Source organism: Pollachius pollachius (assembly GCF_949987615.1).
Source record: "Pollachius pollachius genome assembly, chromosome: 16".
Lineage (NCBI taxonomy): Eukaryota > Metazoa > Chordata > Actinopteri > Gadiformes > Gadidae > Pollachius > Pollachius pollachius.
The window spans coordinates 9,052,371-9,069,667 of record NC_136949.1 but is presented as its reverse complement, the minus strand read 5'-3'; the positions used below and the strand labels follow the sequence as shown (position 1 = coordinate 9,069,667).

General features: G+C 46.6%; 1 protein-coding gene across 1 annotated transcript in view; it reads right to left on the bottom strand.

The window, feature by feature from the left end:
• Positions 1-4,178: 4,178 nt before the first annotated feature.
• The window catches only part of xkr6b (XK, Kell blood group complex subunit-related family, member 6b), a gene marked incomplete at both ends in the record, with an annotated part of 44,959 nt that continues 31,840 nt past the window's right edge, over positions 4,179-17,297 (bottom strand). Inside the window, 2 exons of the mRNA XM_079754012.1 lie at positions 4,179-5,152; positions 5,515-5,711. Of these exons, the coding sequence (XP_079610138.1) occupies positions 4,179-5,152; positions 5,515-5,711 (1,171 nt within the window). The remainder of the gene's footprint in view (positions 5,153-5,514; positions 5,712-17,297) is intronic.

Genomic DNA, 17,297 nt, shown 5'->3' with positions numbered 1-17,297 from the left:
ATATTGTTGAGATAGCCTCAACCCCTCCCATCTTGAATAACTGGCGTGTTTTACACGAATACACCCAATAAACCACATCATTACTCAAGATAGTTTGTGAAATTCTGAATGAAATGTTATCCCTTATTCAAATATTTGCTTGAGGTTTAAGATGGCATAGAGAGAGAGGTTGAAGACTTGGCTTGATCAAGTTTTGGTAGACAAACAAAGAGACACTCAGTCCCTTGGAACGTACAAATGGATGGATACAAAATATAGTGTTTATTGTTGCTATTGTTTGTGGACCTGGCTGTCATGGCGATATTGAAGCACCCAAATAAAAACAAGGCACAACAAGGAGTAGGAAGCAAACTTGCCGTTTGGAACGCTCTTGCTGTGTTTCTATATTCTATCAGGCTTGTGACTTGGTAGGAAGTATTGGTTTGTACTGCAGGCTTGCTTTTGAGGCATGTGAATTTTGTCAGAAAACCAGCAGCTACTGTAGTATTCAGGATGCATGCTTTTAATACTGTCCAATACTGTTTCCTGCATCAGAGGAATATCGGTAAACCAATGGTATTATAAAAAGTAACTCACCCATAACCTAGTTTCTTGCAATACTGTTGATGTTGCAAAACGGTACATATACTGTATAAATGTTGTAATAAATATGTTGTGTGCTGTATGTGTGCATTGTGTGTCATTAACCCTCACGCTGGCCCTTGTGAACTCATCTCAGCTCGCCAGTCAGAAAGTCAGACATAATAGTCCTACTATAATCAAGGCAGGCATGATAGTAAGCACCACAAATGAAGCGAAAACTGTGCATGATGACCTAGCATACGTTATGCTGTGGCACTAAAGACCAAGCCTAGAAAAAGAAAACAAATGAGTCACAGTGTGTATCTGCCCCTGATTTTAACACGTGGCCATGTCTGAAATACCTCAGTGGTGTTTGTTCCCAGAAGGAAGGATGCACAGAATGCCAGGCAGCCAACCGCCAAAGCAATTCCCCTATCCACCCTCCCTCGAAGCCTAATGATATAATGGAGATTCTTCTGTTACAAAGAAAATGAAAAGAAACCCCAAAGAAGTATCTATTGTGGTGGAGCTATCTTGGCCAACAAGTGGTCCAGAGACAACATGGAGACCCTTGAGGCCGTGCCCGTGGTGGGGAACTGAATCAAGACCCTCCCCTTCCCCCCCTGAGTCAGCTGGTTCAGTGGTCTGCATCTATTGGTCCTGAGGAACCCCTATCTTGGCTGTTTTGTGTGTTAAGTCAGTAAAATGCAATCCATTCATTTATCCACTACCTATCTAATAACTAACGTACGTGGCTGCGGAAAAACCTGCCGCAGACGATGAGCCGCCTGTTCACTAACGTCAAATGGAGATTGTTGTAGTTGTGGCTGTTGTTATTGTTGCATACTGGAGAGTATGTGACGTGTTGGAACTGAACCAACTGGTTTTCCACCCCGCGCAGGTCTAGGAACGTCAAACGTTTCAAACTAAATCATTGCATTGTGTTGTCATGACGGATCATCCATTGAGAGTTTAGTTCCGAGCGACCAGGGAGTTGGTGAGAGAGTGGGGGACACCCACTACCCAAGGGGGGGGTAAGAAGTCAGAGCAGCAACCAGGGATGGAGTCAAACAACCCGGCCGGAAGAACAGAGCTGTGTCCAGGCAACTGGTAGAGGGGGAGGACCCCCGCCCAGAAACACTCACACAAACACACCCACTTACTTCCATTATGCACACACATGTTGCTCTCCCCTGTAAATAGTCTATACAGTACACATAGAGAATAATGATGAGACCTCTCTTACATCAACATGCATACATCCCCCCCACACACACACTCACACACACGAACACACACACCCATATCCCTTTGTTACTCTTTTACAGAATCTGTCCCTCCCATGTTTTGTTCTTTTCCGACCCCCGGCAAAAATGTAACCCTTACCCCCTCTTTTGACCTGGACCCACGTGGCGGTCGCCATGGGCAGAAAACCAGTGAAACCAGGAGAAGGTATCCTCCATTTTATCTATAAGGCTCAAAGGCGTCCTTTGTTTTGCTCCTATTTTTAGGTTACTAAAGCCTCGTTCTACACACTAATAATGCCATACAACGACTACAATGTAAAACAAACAAACCCACAGCAAAGTCTACAATTGTATATGCTGATGAATTGTTGAGTCAATAGAAAGAGCTGGATTCATGAAATGCATTCCCTTCTGTTCAATAGCCCTCTCGCGAAAAACAATAACAAAAAATCAAATTTAGACAAATAAACGGAAGGCCTTTTTGTTTGTAATTTATGACATTATCCTCTTCCATATAAGTTCAAACAAGACATATTATGGTTAAAATAATAGGTAAACCAGTTATAAATGGCCAGTTGGCTTGATCTTGTCCCCCTTTACACTTGTCTTTCTGTGGACCCGTTCCCAGGTCTGAGGCCATGGAGGATTTCTCTGCTAGTTTTGTGACGAGGATGCACTGGCGAGGGGCAGTCATCAATACGAATACGCAACACTTAGGCTAGAGCTTCAAACAAATCATCACTTAGAGCTTCTTGTTTTTTCTTTTTTGAAGTCCATGACAAATAATATTACCAAGTAGTATATTGTATCATATTGTTATCTTTTATGGGTGGAGACAGGCAAGGTGGAGGTTTTTGTTAAAGGATGTCCTTACAGTACAAGTAGGCCTTTCAGTGGTGTAAATTATTAGTTTGCTGACTCGCTTATTTCCAATCCTGATTAAAATGAACATCTTGACAAAATGTCATTGGAATGTTTGAAAGTGTATTCATCCTTCAATGCTAATAAAAAAAAAAGAAAGCTAACCAGCTCTAACTCTATGTCGCCTTACTCTCTTATTTTGCGTTTAATAGGCCTACTTGACGAAAGGGTCGAGGGGTTGAGAGAGAGAGAGAGAGAGAGAGAGAGAGAGAGAGAGAGAGAGAGAGAGAGAGAGAGTTTAATACCCCAAGAGGTGACGGTTCCTGCTAATAATAGTTTGTGCTGTCACAGCATTGTGGACGGTGTGGCTATTAGCATTTAGGGTTTGCTGTTATATCTTCTCACCGGCAGAGGGCAGTCTGCATCTAGATAATGAACTGAATACTGGAACCGATTGAAGGTCACTGTGCTTCTTTCTCCTTTCGAAAGGACACATTTCGGATTAAGTTTTTGGAACAAAAATAGTAGCCAGGGGTACACTTTAGCCACGTTTGCTCACAGATGGAAAATATTTTGTATAAAATGTCCTCTCATGCAGACATACATGAATATGTTATTTGTGTGTGCGTGTGTGTGTGTGTGCGCGCGTGTGACTGTGCGTGTGTGTATGAATGTGCGTGAGTGTGTGCTTATACATTATTGTAATTAAATGTTTTTTTTTTCACTGATGGGCTAAGGTATTAGTAAACAGCATCATACATATTATTGATTTACATCAAGAATGGCAGTAAATGTTGTGGATATCTCGGAGCCTCCCTCGTCCTTCCCATCCATATGTGCTCCAGTCTTCTGTCACGGACACTCACGTTATGATGCCCTTCACAAGTATTCACCAATACAGTATAATTATTACTTTAACACATTTCATAATGAAACATTCACACTGTATGTACACACTCATACGCACCCATCCCCCCTCTAGGAATCTAGGGGTTTATATTAGACTTTTGTCAGTGTATAACTCTTTAAATAGACTCTCTTGGTAATCTTTTTCTATGTTCACATTAGTCCCCCCCCCTGTAAAATAAACCATGTCTGCTTGTTCCTAACTGTTGTTCAATATATTTTTTGAAGGATCCTGAAGGAAATGGAGAGAGAATGTCCAGTTGAAAGACAGAGAGAGACAGAAAGAGAGACGGAGAGAGACACAGAGAGAGACAGAGAGAGAGAGAGGGACAGAGAGACACAGAGAGAAAGGGACAGAGAGAGGGAGACAAAGAGAGCGAGACGCAGAGAGAGACACACAGAGCGAGAGTGAGAGGCAAAGAGAGGGAGAAAGAGAGAGCAGAGGTAAAGAAGTTGACCAAGGTGTGTGTGTGTGTGTGTGTGTGTGTGTGTGTGTGTGTTTGTGTTTTTGTGTCTGTGTGTGTGTGTGTGTGTGTGTGTGTGTGTGTGACCACACTGTTGAGCACGCTGTTGGAGAGACAGAGAGTGAGAGACAGAATGCCTTCAGAGAGACGACTCGTACTGCAGGAGTTCATACAGTAGTGGGCCGTCCCTATACCTGATGCCCACCGCATTGGGGCTTATGTACTGCAGCACATTTATGGTCCTGCGCAGGCGGCGATCCACAAAGTGCGCGTCCCAGGCCGGGTACCTCTTCCTGGGCATGTCTATCTTGATGAGGGGCCCCTCCAGCTGGATGGGCCGGCCGGCCGCGTCCACCGGCTCCGTTGACCTCACCTGGAACACGGGCAGGCAGGTGTCAGCGGCCGACTCGTCCGACTCGGAGTACTCCCCCGCCAGGCCCCGCGTGGGCGTGGCCTGGGAGCCGTGGCGCGGCCCCGGGGTGGGAGCCATGGGCTCGGCCTCGGGGGGCAAGGGCAGCCCCCACAGCAGCTCGGCGCAGCAGGAGCTGGCCAGCACCCTCAGCCGTGGGCCCATGGGGTGCAGCACCCCGTAGTAGAGGACCATGCAGGCCACGCCCGAGGCGAAGCACAGGAAGACGCCGCAGAGGGCGGAGGAGGCGTAGGCGTCAGTGGTGGTGGGGTCGCGGTACGCGTACCACAGGGTGCTGAGCACGGCGTTCTCCAACAGCACCAGCGTGTAGTAGGCCACCATGCGGAGCCGCGTCCGTCCCTCGCGCACGTTGAACCAGCAGAAGACGTAGACCACGGCCACCACCATGTTGAACAGCACCTCCTCCCACTTGGACATGCAGAAGTGTGTGCCGCCGTGCACCACCCAGAAGGCCATAGCGCACCAGTGGACCACAATGAAGATCCCAAAGTAGATGTGGAACACCGAGGCGAACAGGGCGAAGGAGAGCACCCGCGAGGAGATGGTGAAGAGGCGCCAGAAGAGGTGCACCAGGGCACCGCGGTAGCTCATGCTCTTCTGGTCGTCCCGGGAGTCTCGAAGCAGCTTGTGGTAGGAGGCCAGCACCCAGGCTAGGGACAGGAGGGAGGACACGGCACACACACCTGGAGATGGGAGACACGGAACAGTTGGAGAGAGTGCCGGGAGATACAGTGGAGCACACTAGCACGTTGCTTATTATGTTTTCTTTGTGGTCCTCCCTCACTTGATTGGGGAGAAAGTGCACAGATATTGTTGTCTCTGGAATTTGCATAATCATGGCAAGAACGAAAAGACAAACAATCATTCAGCTAATGAAACGCAGAAAATCCAACAACGTATGGTTAATTAAATGGACTTAATACTTAGTACTATAATTGCATGAATTAACAGAAATATCAAATAACGTGGCTTGACATGGAAACCAGACACTAGACAACCCCGGACATGGAGTGGGCCCGGCATGGAGCCCTGGGGGACGCCTTACACTGCAGACGCTCAGCCTTGTTGCTCTGGATCATGATGCAGAGCTGCAGAACCAGCTGAGGAGCGCTCTCCAGGAAGGTCTCCAGCAGCCGAAGCATGTTGACGTCTGCGTATTCGTACATCATGGCCCAGTAGAAGCGCCTCTGGTTCTCCTTCTGCCGGTGGCTTTGTATGCCGAGGTACATGGTGCGAATGTACCTGTGGAGGGCAAATACAAATAGGTGTAAGAAGATAAGGATAGTCTAGTATGTAGTCTATGTCAAAGAAATGTGGTCAGAGACCCTTCATTCTGATCACGGTGTTGTATGGGGACATATCTTTCGTCCTGAAGTTAGAGAATGGCAGAAAGGTTCAGAGGCTAATTAAAAGACACAGCTCCAATGTTGCTAATTGTAGTTTGCAATCGGAGGCGACTCCATTCCTCATAGACATTGTACTCATTCCGCGTCACTGGGGCATAATGTGATATGCGGCTTAGTGCTGTGATGACGCTAATTAAGATTGTAATCATCAAAGGTTTCACGCGTGTTGCCGCGAAACAGAATTCGGTCTGCGGAAAATGGCCAAATAAATACGTAAATAATGATAGACATATCACTGAAACTAGGTTTGTAGATGACTTTCACTGCACATTCAGAAGTCAGACACACACACACACACACACTTATTTAATAACACACAAACGTTGTTATTAATCAAAAATAACATATCATGATAGTTATGAACATTATATAGCTAGAGTGAGCATTTTTACCAAACCGTATTTCCAGTTGTTGTTGCTGGAGGGCTGCAGTTAGCCTCTCTGCAGAAAGTGACAGAAAGGCTAACTAAATGAAACCACTTGACATGGGAGCAGTCAGCCAGCTCGAACAACACAACCTTGTCAAAACTCACTATAGCTCAACTCAATTCATACATATATGGTAAGCATGACAAAGCGTACAATATGGGTATGCTATACTTTGCAATTGAAAAGTCGCAAAGGGTTTAGGATACATGACACATATTTTAATACTAGGCAACTTTCACTCTCTTGTTGACAGGTTTGTATTTAGTTTGATAGCTCCATTAGCTAACCTAGAACGACAAGCAGAGTTCCCTCTACACAGTGGAAAAGGTTGTCCACACTGAAATGGGTTCAAATTGCCCACATCTTCCAGTGCGCCTCTGACATCACCACAGTGCCGGTTAAAATCCACATCTACCGCGTAAGCTCATTGTGTAGTACGAACCCAGATCCGAGAAATATATCTTCTCTCTTTCAAGGTAGTTTTTCCTTTTTTACAATGTTTACACATCCATGAGAGAACATTTTGGGGAGTAGTGGAATGCCCTGAGGGAATGGAGAAGACTAGCACACTGCGCATGCAGTCTGAACCAAAAGACAAAACAAAAGCAGATCCCAAGCACACACACACAAACGCACACACACACAGACACACACACAAACACACGCACACGCACAGTGTGACGCACGTGAGCGCCAAGGACAGACACGGACCCACGGACTAGAAGAAAATGTCCTTCATGCCAAATTACAATCAGAGAGACGAACGGTCCGCCTATTCTCCCACAATGCAACGGAAGAAATACACACAAATTGAGGAAAGTGTCTGCTATTTGGGGGGATGGGGCAGGCGAACGGTGCGGAATGGGTGGGGGCGGGGGGGATCAATGGCTTCATACTGTACAGTCACCATTATATCCAGAGGTGAAGAGTGGCATTCAGTGACATTTCCATGGCTACTGCTAAATGTCATGGTGAACTATAGTCAACCCTCTCGCTCACTAATGACGTGCCAGAAAAAAAAGAAAAAACCCTGCATGCAGGTATTTCTCCATTCGTCCTTTTTGCACTGCGTTAGAATGAGAGAGATTCATCTCACGGGTCAATAGATCAACACATCCCGCACCTCAACTCTGTTGCAATAGTCTGCCTCCCTGGTTTTGCTATTGAAAAGATGCGACAGGAAATTGTTTGCATGTGTCCAAGTCCAAGTTACTAGAGCCACTAGATTCTGTCAGCTAGCTCCATTTAAATTAACGAGACACACCTGTGCCTCATTGAGGTCGCGACAGTAGGCCAGAGCTTGCCCTGCGTTGTCAATACTGCAGCCAGTTTGCTGAGTACTCTCAGAGTTTTCCATATTTCCCACTTTCTCCTGCCTCTTTCCTGTGTTTGGGTGTGCCACACTGGAAGCAACCTTAACCTCGATCAAAACCCTACTATGGGCCTTAGTCACCTAGAAACCATATTGGTTCTCAACACTAGCTAGGTGGTGGAACTGAATGCAGAAGTCTGCATTCAGTTCCATCACCTAGGTAGCATGGCTTTGTTATTGAAAGCCTTGCTTTCTATAACACTTACCTGTGCTAACTATGATAAATGAGTGAGGTCTATTTCTTATTATAGTGGATTATTTCTTAGGTTGTATGCCATCTGGTTGGATGTTTCACAGCCAATAGAAGTCAGTGCCTTTCTACTGATGTATAATTTGGTAACTTCAGAAAAAGGTATTTATTTAGAATTTAGCAAAAGGTGAAACACTTGATGTAGTGGCACACTAAAATGTTACTCACTGCATCAAAACCAAACGTGCAAGCACGCAAAACTGAGAATCGTACAAGCAACGGGGGAATGTTATCGACACCGCTAACACTCCCACAGAGCATTTCAAGATGGGTAACACAAATTATCCCCCCCCCCCCCACACACCCACACACACACACATGCCTTCCAGATGCTACTCCACAAAGAAGATTTCAAAACATTTGTACCTGTCTCTCTTTCTATCTATCTATATTCTCTCTATATATCTCTATATCAACTCTATTTCTATCTCTCGGTCTCTATAAACCCTCTCTCTCTATAACTCTGTTCCCCGTTCTCCCTGTCTTCCTCTCCCCTCACCTTGTTCTCTATAAATACACATCTCTGTCATCTCTCTCTCCCCTTACTTTCTCTCTCTCTGTCTCTCAATCTTCCTCTACCCCTCTCTCCCACCTCTCTCTGTCCATCTTTCGCTATGTCTCTGTATCGCTCTCTCTCACTCCCTCTACTTCTAAAGACTAGAAAGGATGCACCATGTAGAGAGCCTTTCAGACTCAAAGGATCAGCAGAGCCTGCTCGGGGCATGTTGGAGAAGCCACTGTCGACTGTAAACGTTGGTGATCTTCATTGTCGTGTTCTACATGGGATGATTGCACTGAATGCTTTTAAATCTATTTTAAACCCTGCAGTTTCAGATAAATGCTTGTTTGGTTCATGTCGAGAGTCTTTCACCATTTTTTATTTTGTTGCAGATTGATTGTTGTTCAAAGTGCTTGGTAAATTTTAGCCTCCGTTGGACAGGGTTTTAGTGAGCAGCTTTTCATTTGTTGCCTATCATATGGCAAGACATAAACTAGCCATCTACTATGCAGGATACAGAAAATAGAAAGTGATCAAGCAAAATAGTGTGTTTGAACTTTTCAAGGGTTTGGCAAAAGTGAGGATCTTTCCAGAATTGAAAGTGTAAATATCAAAGATCTCTGTTTCGTTCTCTTTGTCAATCTCCGAAAGATTGGCCCACTAATTAAAGCCCTTGCATCAGTGGGATCTGAGGCCAAAAAAATCACAGTACGCCGCTACACACACAAGTGAGTTGAAAAGCGAAGTCTCCTGTAGTAGCTCCGCCCTACTCTCTCTGGTGGAACAAACACTACAGGGGGATGATCAACACGTCACTTACTATGCAGCGCTTGTGTTTAAAATTCATGGCGGTAAAGTCACCACCGACTCCCAGTTGTTGACATTCATGACACTTCATATGCAAGGGCTTTGATCAATGTATGTGTTACCTCATACAGCGAGAGATAGTGAAATTTTATCCTTTGGAGTACTTTGAGATTGCCACTTGAAGCCCTTATTATTATTATTTTTTTTACACGCTGGATTTAGATTATTGTACATTTTGGGACCTTGTTCTACTTATTTGATGGTGAGATACGTTTCTCTCTCTCTCTCTCTTTCTCTCTCTCTCTCCCTCTCTCTCTTTCTCTCCCTCTCTGCCTGTGTCTCTCCTGTGTATCTCCCTGTGTCTCTCCCTGTGTCTCTCCCTATGTGTGTGTGTCTCTCCATCTATCGCTCTCTCTCTCTCTCTCTCTCTCTCTCTCTCTGTCTCTCTCCCTCTCTCTCTCTATTTCTCTCCCTCTCTCCCTGTGTCTCTCCCTGTGTCTCTCCCTATGTGTGTGTGTCTCTCTCCATTTATCGCTCTCTCTCTCTCTCTCTCTCTCTCTCTCTCTCTCTCTCTCGCTCTCTCTCTCTCTCCCTCTCCCCCTATGTCTCTCTATGTCTCTCTCCCCTCGGTCAGGGGCCCGTCTATGCTATGTTCCTAGACTCCCCTGGCTCCGTGGCTCCACTCTGCGGCTCCTCATGAATTATTCTCGGGGAGATCATAGTGATCGTTCACGGCTCGTTAGGCGGCACACGCCTGGCCTAACAGCTGAGCGCCGGGCTGGCCTGTGTTCCACGACACACTGTCTGTCCATGGCTGGAGACACACTCACACACTAACCCACTAACACACACACACACACACACACACACACACACACACACAGACACACACACAGAGGCTCACACATGCACACGAACGCATTGACATTCACAATGGGTGAAGAGACATACATTTGCTTTTAAAATTTTTGTTTTCGTCACCTGCAAACAACGACCAATCCCACCAACACACACACACACACACACACACACACACACACACACACACACACACACACACACACACACACACACACACAGATAGAAAGACCAACACATAGAGAACAGCAACACTTATCGGTCGTACCTCACTGTGAATATTGAAATAGACTTAGAAAACTTATGGCAAACTTTTTGTGATGCATATATCTATATATACAGAGATATTTATATGGCTGCGTTTGTGTTTTTATCAACAGAAAAAAAAAAGTATCTCGTCTCTTGGCGGAAACTCGCAGACTCACAGTTGCCAGCCGTGGGGACATGGCGGCTCAACTTGCTAGCGCACTACACAAGTAGGCGCTACGCTCCGTATGCTACACATCACCCCCTCTCTCACTCTCAGTGGCAGTGAACAAAGCTTTTAGAGCTAGCGATGACAGCCAGCGAAACCATAGACCGCATCGCCACGCACACCGGGGATTCTCCCGATAATGGTCATACGTCAACATCGAATCGGTATGATAAAAGCACTGCACATCATCACACACACACACACACACACACACACACACACACACACACACACACACACACACACACGCACAGACAAATACACACAGGCAAACAAACAGACAAAATCACACACACATGCACATACAGAGAGACACAATCAAACACACAACCAGACATAATCACACACACACTTAAGTATAGACATACACCCACCCACACACACATATCACACATACACACAGACATACATACACAGATACACACACAATCACACAACACACACACACACACACACACACACACACACACGCACACACACTCACACACAAGGTGTGGGTGAGAGGCTGTCTAACTTAATTTCTTCCTCGCCCTCCACCAAAGTGACCGATGACTCACCCAACAACCCCCCCTCTCCCCCCTCCCTCCTTCAGACTAATCTGTTGAGTGGGTGGTGGTTAGAATCAGCAACACACACACACACACACACACACACACAGACACACACACACACACACACACACACACACTGTGGCCATCCATCAGCAGAGTGTGTGGGAAGGCAACAGGAGCACCGCTGCTCATCCCATCTTGTCACCGTCTGATTCATAACACACAGGAGGGACGCTGGCCCCTGGTGCTAGCCGAGGCTAGCTGGCACACACACACACACACACACACACACACACACACACACACACACACACACACACACACACTAGGCTCCTGCTTGACGGATAGCTAGCTGTGTGTACTAGTAGTGTGGAGCAGGAACCTTGTGAGTCTGTGTTTGTGTGTTTATGGGTGTGCGTGTGTGCGTGTGTGTGAGTGAATGTGTATGTGTGTGTGTGTGTGTCTGTGTGTGTGTGTGTGTGTGTGTGTGTGTGTGTGTGTGTGTGTGTGTGTGTGTGTGAGTGAATGTGTATGTGTGTGTGTGTGTGTGTGTGTGGGGGGGGGGGGGGGGGGGGGGGGTGGCCATGCATATTTGTGTTTTCCCCCTAACAGGTGTTATGAGACAGACACACAGAGCCTAGGGAGCATGCCACCATGCAATGCACCATTAGGGGGGGTGGATCTCTGCATGTGTGTGTGTGTTGATGGGCATGTTTATTTGGGTTATGTGAGCATAAATCTGTGAATCATAAAAATGTGTTTGTGTATGTTTGTTTATAATTGCAAAGAGTGCGTACAAGTGTGCATGTGTTTGTATGGGTGGGTGTGCATCTGTTTGTGTGTGTGTGCGTTTGCAAAAAATGTTTGTCTGAGGCATGTGTGTGCATTTCTGTGTTTGTGTGTGTGTGTGTGTGTGTGTGTGTGTGTGTGTGTATGCGTGTGCATGTGTGTGTGTGTGTATGTGTGTGTGCGTGTGTGGGGGGGTGTTTGTGTGTGTAATGTACGGGGAGCTGTGAAGCCAGCTGCGATGAGTCACACCCTGAGTCACTTCAGGAGACGTTCAGCTGGGCTGCATATTGACTAACAATGAGCCTCAGCCCTTATCAGCAGAAAGCCTCACTTTCTCCCTCAATTTCCTCCTCTCTCTCTCTCTCTCTCTCTTTCACTCTCTCACACTTTCTCACCATGTCCAATTCCAAGCCAAGACAGAGACCAGAGATAGAGAGAGAGAAAGGGAGAGAGAGAGAGTGAGAGAGAGAGAGAGAGAGAGATAGAGAGAGAGAGAGAGAGAGAGAGAGAGAGAGAGAGAGAGAGAGAGTGTGTGAGAGAGAAAGTGTAAGTGTGTCTGTGTAATTACAAATAATAAATAGCATCAGATTTAATGTCAACGGCGCTACCTCCCATAGGTATACACATTGGGATTGTCAGAGTAACATTAAGTATAGCTACTTGTTCATCATATGTTTGCTATGGGGAAATGTAACATCTATCATGTAACTGTTCTCAAAATGTTGCCTGGTCTCTATGTATTACTGTCGGCTACAGATCAGAAATATGAAATATGATGTGATATACAAATTATGATTTATTTTTCTAACTTCTGAGAACTTAGGAGACCCACCACCCCCATGTGCTTGTGTGTGTTCGGTGTCTGTGTGTGTGTGTGTGTGTGTGTGTGTGTGTGTGTGTGTGTGTGTGTGTGTGTGTGTCTGTGTGTGTGTGTGTGTGTGTGTGTGTGTGTGTGTGTGTGTGTGTGTCGGCTAGCACCAGGGGCTAGCTATCCTCCTGTGTGTATGAATCAGACGGGCACTCACACACACACATACACACACACCACACACAACGTTGATGTGATGTGAGTTGAAGGGGTGCTTCGTCAACTTTGCTCCACCCCGCCGGTTCCCTAAGTGTTTGTGAATCAAGCGCCCTCTATCCATGACGTCAAGACTCAACATTATCACTGGAATTATGCAGCGGGCGGTAATTAGATCTCTATTCTCATTGGCCAGAGAGGAACAGAGGTGTGATGTCATTCAGAATAAAAGTGATAGAGCAGCTGGGGTACAGATAATGGTTTTAAAATAAAATACTGGATATAAAATAATAAAATACATATTGGAAAAAGACAGATGTTGGATGCTCCTGTCGCGGTTATGATGTAGCGTGAACGTTGTTTGTTTCCTTGCTTTGAACATAGACTACGTCCATGTACATTGAACTTAACATATGTCAAATAAACGTGTGTTAGAATGAATAAAGCAACGCATTTATGCATGTCCTAGGTTGCTAATCATATCGACAGAAAGGATGTTTCTCAAATCTGTATTTTTATGGGGTGGTAAATTGCCCAAAACACACATTTTGGTATCCAGGCAGGGATGTTGTGGTATTTGATTTTGACAACAGAGCGACTCTCGCCTGCCCCTCCCCCCTCTCATGTCTGTGGTCTCACACACACGGTCTGACCTCCAGCATGTAAAACAGCTCTCCCTCCTGTCCCTCCCTCCCTCGCCTCTCTCCCTCTCCATCACTCCCTCCTTCCCTCCCTCCCTTTCTTTGTATTTCTTTCCTTCCCTCTCTCCTCTCCCTCTCTATCAGCCCTTTCTCTCCCTCACTCTCCTTTCCTCCCATATCTCTCTTTTATCTCCTTCTTCCTCCCCTTTCTCTCTCTGCAGGCTCTCTCCTTTCTCTCAGATTCTCTCTTACCTCTCTCTCTAACCCGCTCCTTCACTCAGTCCCCTCCTCCGCTCTTTTTCTGGCTTCTCTCTCTCTCTCTCTCTCTCTATCTGTCTCTCTCTCATCTTGCAGTCAGACCAAATCATTTGTCTCCATTATAGCAACACTCCTCAGGTACCCCAGCCTATTGAGGCACGGTCACGTGACTGCAAGCTCAAGACAAGAGCAGGGAGGACAAGGGGGAGGGTCAGTGGGGAGGGGAGAGGCAAACAAGGGAGAGGGAAGGGGAAGAGGAAACGTTCAGAGACCAGTGATGGGAGGAGAACGAGAAAACGGATGAAGGAAAGGTGGAGGTGAGGGATGAAAGGAGGAGAGATGAGGCAAGAGAACAGGGATAGGGCGGAATGGAGAGAGGAGCGGCGGTTGTGGGGTGGGGTTGTATATCTCGGTGCCCTGTGAAGCAGGTCTGGCTGCCTTTGGGTGGAGCTGAGCCGTAGATCTGCACATCGATATAAGAAAATGAACTTGGGACTTGATAAGGAGAGCGGTGCGCAGATGCGCTATCTAAAGTGCTGAAGAGAAGGATCCATTCTGCGCTCGCTGTCTCGCTCTCCCTCTCTCTCCCTCTCTCTCTTTCTCTGTCGCTCTCTGTCTCTTGCTCTCCCTCTTTCTCTGTCTCTCGCTCTCTCTCCTTCTCTCTCTGTTTCTCTCCCTCTCTCTTTCTCCCCATCTCTCTCTCTTTGTCTCTCACTCCCTATGTCTCTCTGTAACGCTGATTTGGAATGATAGCAAATACATTAGCTGCTTATTAACACTCATCCACCACAGCGGGCCCGCGATAGCCAGTATCTAAAGTAACGGGTTGCCGTCAGACTGAATTTGTTTAATTTTACAAGATCTAAAAGAGGAGAGGCAATAGCTGCTTATTGAACTGGAGCTCGGCGAACTAGCAGCATACGTCATGAGCTCCAAACACAACAAACAAAATGGCCCAACACACTGTCTGTCCACATCGAGTAGAGATGATATTCCACATAGAATATTCTACTATGACGACGAAGCATTGTAAGAAGTAAGAAGCATTGTGCTTCGCTTAGTTGTTTTTCTTAGTTATTGATGAAGCTATTGAATGGCATCGATCGGCCTCTCCAACAGGCACACACACACGCACACACACATGCACGCACGCACACACGCATGCACGCACGCACACACACATGCAAGTGTGTGTGTGCGTGACCATCTTTCATCAAGCCTCTCCAGCCCTGATTCTCAAACAATTGACTGTTGTAAAAGGTAAAGGGAAACATTTCTTATTGCTAACATTCTCTACAAAAACATCAAAACAACAATGTTTGTTTTCTCCTTCTTCCAATAAGTGTCCATCCAATATTTTCGGGGTTGTGGTGTAGATGTCTTTTGTTGATGGCCATCCCTCCCCCTCCCCCAAAACCAATAGAATTACACCGGCCTTGTCGTTCTCAGACATGACTGGCGATGTTGTTTTATAGCAAATTGCCCTCTAAAAGGGTAACTGCATCGGGGCAGCGATATTTCTGGAAAACCTGTACTGTGTGTTGCTTCTGCAAATCGCAGCACAGCTGACTGCACAGCCCCTTCCCCTCAAATGTAACCAATCAGAGAGCTTCTGGGTGAAGCACACGTGCATGAAACATATGGTCTTGATACAAACTCCCTTTGTCAGATATATATTGTATTTCTTTAGGGAATGAGGATTTATTAGTTGTGTCACTGTGAACCCTAGATATCTGCGCTGAACAATTTAGTAATGAAAAAGAATTTGAAACGCATAAATATTTCAAATAACACGCTGAGGTTTTTTTTATTTCAACAATCGGCTGTTATTACTATTTCATAAGGGATATCAAAGCAAAGTGAAAGTCAGCAGATGTAACTGCATGAATCAGACCACATCGTGCAAGATGCTTTGTTTGGGTAGGATCTTACAAAGATCTATCTAGCACCAAAATCCACTCTCTCTCTTCCTCTCTCTCTCTCCCTCTCTCTCTCCCTCTCCCTCTCTCTCTCCCTCTCACTCTCCCTTTCTCCTTCTATCCCTCTCTCCCGCTCCTCCTGTGGTGTTCTAGGGCTGTTCTGCCATCAGACCAAGGGCCAGATTATGTAGGGATTAAAAAGGGAAAAGGCTTGACCTACTTGCTCTTCAAAGAGCAGCCCAAACCAAAGCACCGTGCCAGGGCAGCCTTTTCTTTACTCCCCAGCGTCAGCACTTCAGTGCTGCCGGGGGGGAGTTGGGAGGAGGGGGGGACACTGGAAACAAAGTTTACTCTTGCTCTTAATATGATAATCAACTCCTGCAGTGGGTAGAAGGAATCACTTACAAAAAGGAAAAAGTATTTAATAAGTGGTGTAACTTAGCCTTGTGAGACCCAACTGATATTGCACGTTTGGGTCTTGCAAATGAATATGTTTTTCTGACCGTGGCCCGAGAACGCAATTGTTTCCAAGTATGGCTGCAGCCTTACGTTGTTCGAAGAGCTCCAGCCAATCAGTGCGACACTTGCACTCTCTTTGCTCTTGCCGAATCCGATATTTGAAATAAAGCAAAAACATGACGTAATCTGAGAAAAGCCGTCTCACCACCCGAGTGCTGGTTGGTACAAGTGTTATACGATTTGGAATAGTTTTTTTGACGGGATCAAGGCCAGGCCAATCTGCAGAAAGAGAAAGAGCTAATGCGAACTGGCCAGATCGGGACAGTCTCACTAGGCTAGGCGTAACTAGCATTCGTACAGAGGAGATGTTTTGTCAAGCTTTCAGTCACAGTGACAGAGCCAGGGAGGTCACAATGAAAATGTGAACCGATGGGTGGACGAGGCAGAGAAGATAGGGCGGCATGAGAGAGAGAGAGAGATTAGAAGAGGTGTTTTGCTGATTAGGAGATGGGTCCGACAGGAAGTGGATGGAGAACATTGGGTGAGGGGTTGGGAAAGAGTGGAAACTAGAAGGGTCTACCGAAGGAGAAGGGATGAGGAGAGTGAGAGCGGGGGGGGGGGGGGAGGGGAGAATGACACCCTTGAGGTAAATTAATGCCTTGCTGTACCCAGAACCCCTCTCTCAGTCTCTCTCTCTCTCTCTCTCTCTCTCTCTCTCTCTCTCTCTCTCTCTCTCTCTCTCTCTCTCTCTCTCTCTCTCTCTCTCTCTCTCTCGCGTTCTCTCTGTCCCCTTCCTGCCCCTCTCCCTCCCTCCTTCCAGTCCTGCTTCCTTCCCTCCTCAGACCTTCCTCCTCCCTCCCTCCCTCCCACCTCCCTCCCTCCCTCCTCCCTCCTCTCTCCTCCCTCCCTTCTCCCTCCTCCTCCCTTCTCCCTCCCTCCCTCCCTCCCTTCTCCCTCCCCTCCTCCCTCCTCCCCTCCCTCCCTCCCTTCTCCCTCCTCCTCCCTTCTCCCTCCCTCCCTCCCTCCCTTCTCCCTCCTCCTCCCTTCTCCCTCCCCTCCTCCCTCCTCCCCCCTTCTCTCTGTCCCCTTCCT